This window comes from Panthera tigris, chromosome A3, assembly GCF_018350195.1.
Source record: "Panthera tigris isolate Pti1 chromosome A3, P.tigris_Pti1_mat1.1, whole genome shotgun sequence".
NCBI classification, from domain to species: Eukaryota; Metazoa; Chordata; class Mammalia; order Carnivora; family Felidae; genus Panthera; species Panthera tigris.
In genome coordinates, this window is record NC_056662.1 from 57292189 (window position 1) to 57298624 (window position 6436).

General features: G+C 43.7%; 1 protein-coding gene across 1 annotated transcript in view; it reads right to left on the reverse strand.

Annotated features, from left to right (window-relative positions):
• SLC9A4 (solute carrier family 9 member A4) overlaps positions 1-5982 on the reverse strand; it is a 66116-nt gene extending 60134 nt beyond the window's left edge. The window contains exons 1-2 of the mRNA XM_007097773.3: positions 5727-5982; positions 321-784 (exon numbers count right to left, since the gene is read on the reverse strand). Of these exons, the coding sequence (XP_007097835.2) occupies positions 321-784; positions 5727-5982 (720 nt within the window). The remainder of the gene's footprint in view (positions 1-320; positions 785-5726) is intronic.
• Positions 5983-6436: the final 454 nt, after the last annotated feature.

A 6436-nucleotide genomic window follows, 5' to 3' on the forward strand; every position in this document is an offset into this window, starting at 1 on the left:
AAAAGACCAGAAGAGCCTTTGACAACAGTTTCTTCTGGGAACCTGATTTTAACTAAAAAATGATCTGTCCTCTCCTTTTCCTCTGTTTAAAGAAGCTATTTGGTTACTGAGTGACAAGCAGCATTAGTGAGCAATTATTTATTTGTAGCAGATCCTAAGAGAAGTCACCAGAACTTGGCTACACTCTATTGACCAAAGCCTATTCCTGTCCTGCCCTGACGCAGTCATGCTCAGCCTTCTCCATTTGCCCAGAGGATGGACTGCTGTCTCCAGCTTCACCTGACTCCTCATCTCCCCGGGGACATGCTTTGACATCTCACCACACTAATGCCGTCATTGAGAAGGGCCTCCCCGAAGATCATCATGTAGAGCGGCTCATTCACACGCGCCTCCTCGAACACAGCCAGCACGGCCACAGGGTCCACAGCCGAGATCAGGCTACCAAACAGCAGGTTCTGAAGCAGGTTGACATCACTGAGGCCAAAGGCTTTGATCTGGCAGATGAGGTAGAGGGAGAGGCCAATGCCAAAAGCATTGATCAGGGCCCCCAGGCCTGCCCACCACAAAATGGAGCCAATGTTCTCAAAGAAGGGCCGGGTGGGCATGAAGTAACCACCCTCCAGGACAATGGGTGGAAGGAGATACAGGAAGTAGATGCTTGAATCCATGACAGGAGGAGATTTATGGTCAGTGCCAAAGATGATGGCGCCCACCAGAGCCCCAACGATGATGAGGAGGCAGCTTTCTGGCATAAGGCCTGGCAGTCTGTGGTAAAGATGGAAGCCTAAGGAAAAGCAGAGAACCACATTTAGATGTTTGCAAATGAGATGGCTCTGGCCACTAAGCTACCAGGAGACTGGTATACAAGAGGCCATCTAAAACCAAGCAGAGGGGACCTTGGGTAGGCTGGTGTGCATCCCTGAGCCTCAGGTCCCCATGCATAGCAGGGACTGGAAGTATTGTGGGGGCTTTAAACAAGATCCAGGACTTAACATGCCAGGCCCAGAGCAGGTCCCAGAGTGGTCCTCAGCCAGTCGTCCCCTCTCCTGCCCCTCCCTGCTTCCCCACCTTACAGGATCCGGGAGGGCAGTGGGGGAAGAGGAGAGAAGAGAGTGGAGTTCCTTTGCATTCCTGCAAAACCCACCTTCAGGGCTCAGGCAGTCAATCACAGTCACCTAAACATCAGCTTCTTCCGAGCCTCCCTTCCCCAAACCAATAAACAAAAATTCAGTCCTTTATTTTGTTTTCCTTATTTAACCTATGACCCTGCCAGCCGGTCAGCCACTTAAGTAGGAAATCAAGTCACAATCCCTGAAGCCCTGTCAACTTTGCCCCTCCTACAACCAGCTCCTTATTTCATCAGCTATGTCTCTCAGCCATGCCCCTAAAGACCAGCTCTTCCTCCCCATTTGTACAACCACCGCCTTTTTTTGAAGGCTCCTCATTTCCCATCCTGACTACTGCATTAGCTTCTTCTCCTATCTCACCCTCAATTCCCCAGTCCACTCTATTTCCTGCTGCCAGATGACTTTTCCAAACCACATGTATCTGATCATCTCAGTCCGCACCTAAGTCTCTGAAGGCACATAAAGCAACTCACAGATTTTTAAACTGAGGGCATTTGGGAAGCATCCTTGGGCCAAGACCAACCCACTGGGAAGCACTGTGTATAAAGTGGAGAACCAAACATGTTTATTACAATTCCAGCTGTTGGTGGAATTTCAGAAATAAGACATTAACAAATAAGAAGACAAAAGCAAGGCAATGCGTAAGTATACAGCGAAGTGTACATTGACTATTTCCACAAATATAAGAAGAGATCAGGGCTCTCTGGGGTTCTCTCCAAGTCAATATCCCTCCCACCCAACACTATCCTTATATATCCATCCTACATCACAGCCAACTACACATCTTTTCCCTGCGGTACACCTTTCTAGTTTTCATTTACCATTAATGCTGCCTGGGTTGTCTTTTCTTCAACCTGTTTAGGTCCATCTCAGTCTTCAAACCTTTCCCAACCACTTCCCAAGGAAATCATATGTCTTCCTCTGAATTACTGTATTATTTTATCAGTATCTAACAACAATGTTCTCTATCATTTTTTGTGCATGACTTATCTCCCCTGCTCACCTCCAGACTCTTCCAACTCAGACAGAATGACATACATTTCTATATCTCCCCAACATGCTTAGCAAGGTGTCTTGCCCACAGCAGCTGGTCTATTTGCTGAAAGAATCCATAAGTGTGTAAATGAATGATTGATCAGGTTAAATGTTCACCAAAGAAGCTTTTATATGGGAAGCAGAAGTTGAACAGGCTGTTGGGGTATGACAAGGAGTTACATAGTTGGACAAAAGAATGGGAGAGATTTTAGGTGGGGAGAATTCCAGTGGAAAAGGAAAAGAGGTGGGAATGGCCCAGTCAGATAGGTCTAACATTTATCGAGGAGGTCACCTGGCTGGAGGAAATTATGAATTGGATGAATATTGGAAGAAGAGTTGGAAGATGATTTTGAGCCATATAATAGGGGGTCTTGAGTTCAAGGCTAAAGAGTGAATATTTCTCCCATAGGCCACAGAGAGCCATTGAATGTCTCCTTAGGAATTTTAAGTCCAGCCATCCAAAGAGTATGTGGGTTTCCTTGATCACAGCTTTGAATTTCATTTATTATCAGCAGGCAGGTTATTATGATAGAATGTAATTAGTATCAAGGGACAATCCAAAACCACAAGCCTATCCACTGGCTTCAAGCCAGTGGCTTGAAGTAGGCTTTAAGGCCTCCTTCAAGAGTTTGAGAGTCCTGCTCTCTCCATTTCCTAATGATAACTTTCTCTTCCTCCTTCCCACCCTCCTCCTCCCTCTATTCTTCTTCTCCTTCTCTTTCTCCTCTTCCTCCTTCTTCTCTTCTTCCTCTCCCTTCCCCCTCCTTCCTCCTTCTTCTTGTCCTCCTTCTCCTCCTTCTCCTCTTACCCCTCTTCCTCTCCCTTCTTCTCCTTCCTCTTCTTCTTCATCTTCTTCAGTTAGTGCTTATTTTAACTACACTGAACTTTTTAATATGTAAAAGAGGTGGAAGAGTCTATAGTGTGATTTTCTCAGTCCCCGTGTCTTCCCAGTTTGGTCTTGCTTCCAGGAATTGAGTTTCCTGAAATGGATCCCACATGCAACTGCCTTAAGCTACACCTACGCAGTGGTAGCAGGAAGAGGTGCCATGCACTGTAAAGTAAGGCATTGTAAAGAGAACCATCATGTGCATTTCACACTGTACAACTCTCCTCCCTTTCATGATGGACAATAGAGTCAGTCACTTTGAGAGAGTTTACAGTTCCAGGGCCCTAAATTTAAATGGCCACAAATAACAAAGTCCTGCTTGAAAGTCAGAGATGGTGCTACAATTCCATTCTGCCCAATGACTCAAGGAACACCCTTCTATAGTGTTCCAAGAGGTGGATCTAAAATAAAAGACAAACAAAAAGTCTGAGGTGATTCTGTATTATCTTTGTTCTATAATTTTGTTCTTCTATAACACACATAGTTGGATGTTTTAAAAAAGACTGGGGGAGAGTTGTGATATTCTTCTGTCAGAGTGCCTATCAGGCAGTGCTAAATTCATCTGTTTTCCCCATTCAACTAGACCCTTGAGGCCAGGGACCATGGTCATTTCCACATATGGTATGGGCATTTAATAAATGTATCTTGATAGAATGACTGAATGAAAGAATAAATGATAAATATAATGATTATCAATTATATTTTGATTCTAGTTTTATAATATAGAATCTAAGAAAATCTATATAGATTTCTTGCATGTTATAGTTCTATGTCATATTTTTTTGCCCCAGACACATGAGCCACCATATATAAAACTACGAGTCCAGTACTTGACATGTAAGAAATAAAAATCAATAAATGTGACCTTTTTTTCTTGTACAGTATAGAAGTAGTCTGAATCCTTAAAGACTAACAAGTTTGACATTGAACTTGAATAAGCATGATCCAACTGATAACCTACCGAAGTTATTTTTTTTTCTAAAGTATGTTGCATTCCATCAACATGAAAATCAAGATCATTTAAGCCAGTAGTCCTGTGAAAAATACTGTCTTACCATCCTCTGAACTTCTAGGTATAGTGAGTGTGGACACATGAGATACTCTAAAAAACAATCTACGTTTTATGACAACATAAAACCAAGGTCAAATATATCCTATCTGCATTGCCCTGTTTAGAGAATGTAAACCTCTTTGCCACTAGAAAATCCTTATTTGCACCCAAAGAGGTCTGAGAAATAATCTCACAGCTGGGCACACAGAGACCTAGAAAGTCAAGGTGACTAGCTCGTCAGTGTCAGCTGTCATTCCTTGATTCCCAGACCTACTTCACCCATTACTGTGAAGAAGAAAGGAGTTGGGGGGAGGGGGTGGGGCAGAATCTACAGCATTGTTCACAAAGGAAAACTCAAGATCCACATAAGGTCACTTTGAATGATCTCAGCGCCCATGTGGTTGCATGAAAGGTAGTAGAACCCTAGCTCTGAACTGAGAATGTTACCCTTTAGAAAGCCGGTTTTACTTGAGCACTTTTTAGAAATAACATGAGACCCTTTGTGTAAGTTAATGATTTGACAAATCACACAAGAGTTCTTCACACTAGCAATTTCCATTCACTCTTCAGACTTTACTAGCTCATAATGATAAGCAGTTGTGAAGGAGCATCGAGTGAATACACCAGTACCCCTGTCATCCCCAGGGAGGAAGTTAGATGAATAGATGGAACCCACAGTCCTGATCCCAAGGAGTTAACTGCCAGATCCGGTGGTTCAACCCATATTTCATACCCATGCTAGAAGAAAAGGGTAAATAAGCATCAAAATGTTTCGTGGATTCTATCCCAGTAGGACAATGTATCTACCCAAATAACAAAGTTCGTAACTGAGGCAAAGGAGATGTTATGCTTAATAAGTGAGATAACTGCATCAGTTTTCCACTTTGGAATAAGCTGGTATTAAGGAGACAAGGGGGTGGAGTTAAGGATTAAATGGTCACAGAGTGTAAAAGACCACTTTGGTTTTTGACACAGATAACCCTGATTAGAAATTAATCCATGAATTCGAATTCCTTTATTTCACAAAGGAAACCAGAGGTGCCCCACCGGCTCCATTTGGCTCAGGCATAAACTTATATCTTACTGACATGTCATCTTCTATGCCCCCATATCCCACCACTGAGTGTGGTTGTCTTGCTCCTTGCTTTCCGTCAATCTGCAAGGAGCGCATGTCACGCTTTTAAAGAATAAACAATGGGAGTCATTTATGAAGCCCACAGTTACACTGCCAAGAATGAAGGAAGAGTATTTCACAGAAGAATCATTATGTGCTCCTAAAATTTCTAAGGAGCATCATTCCGAGACCTACAGGCCTTGCTCTATTTTTTAATGCACAGAACTTGAGATTTTCATGTGCCAAATAGTCACATGGTTGTCATCCTGAAACAAGAAGAAATCAAAACAACCCGGAACCCAGAAGTATGCTCAAATTTCAAAGCACAGTCCCGAAGGATTAAATGGCTTTACACAAAGCAGTTATGGCTTCCCCTTGACTCGAAGGAACAGATTTTTTTGATGCAATAGCAGTAACAGTTAAAATCCACGTAGTTCACCAGGGGCAAGGCATTTTCACATACATTATCTCATGGGGAGAACAACTCTCACAGCCAGGTGTGCGGGGACTTACCTATTTTTGCAAGGGATGCTAGAAGTATCCAGAGGGTGACCTCATAAGGAATTTGCACATAGTCATAATCCAGTGCAAAAACAGATATCTTCTCATCTGGCTCTGAGCCTGCAGCAGCAAACCGAACGTTAGGTTCACGCTGGGCAGTGGAATTTGTGGATTCGTTCAAATCAGAAGATGCTTCAGGACACTTGAGGGCCACCAGCAATAGCAACCAGCTCCAGGGACTGAAAGGCACAAACACTTGAAAACCCATGCTGTGGGCTTCCCCGACCCTGTATGTCATGGTGTGCCACACATCTGCAGTGAGGAGGGTTTCTAGAGAGCAGGGGCATCCACCTGGGTCAAGGGTAATATACGTACAGTCCGTGAGTCATTCCAAGAAGAGTCCGAGCATGTCATTGAGTTCTGAGTCCTTTAAAGGATTCGTGTTCAGATAACTCAGCTTCTGGCTCAAGTGCGTCAGTCATTCGGTAGACTCCTTAAAGCCCGGGTTGCCTATGTGACCTTCGTCCGATCATGATCTGAAGAGCAGCTTAGGAAGGGGAAAAACATGTCTTCATTCAAAGCTGTTTCTTCACGTCACTGCACACTGGCTTCATCTTGTGAGTGAAAATTAAAAAAAGACACCAGGGTGTCCATTCCAGATATCACTGGAGTCCTTTGGCTAAGAAAGGAGTCCTTCCCTCTCCACCAGATCCTAGTAAGGA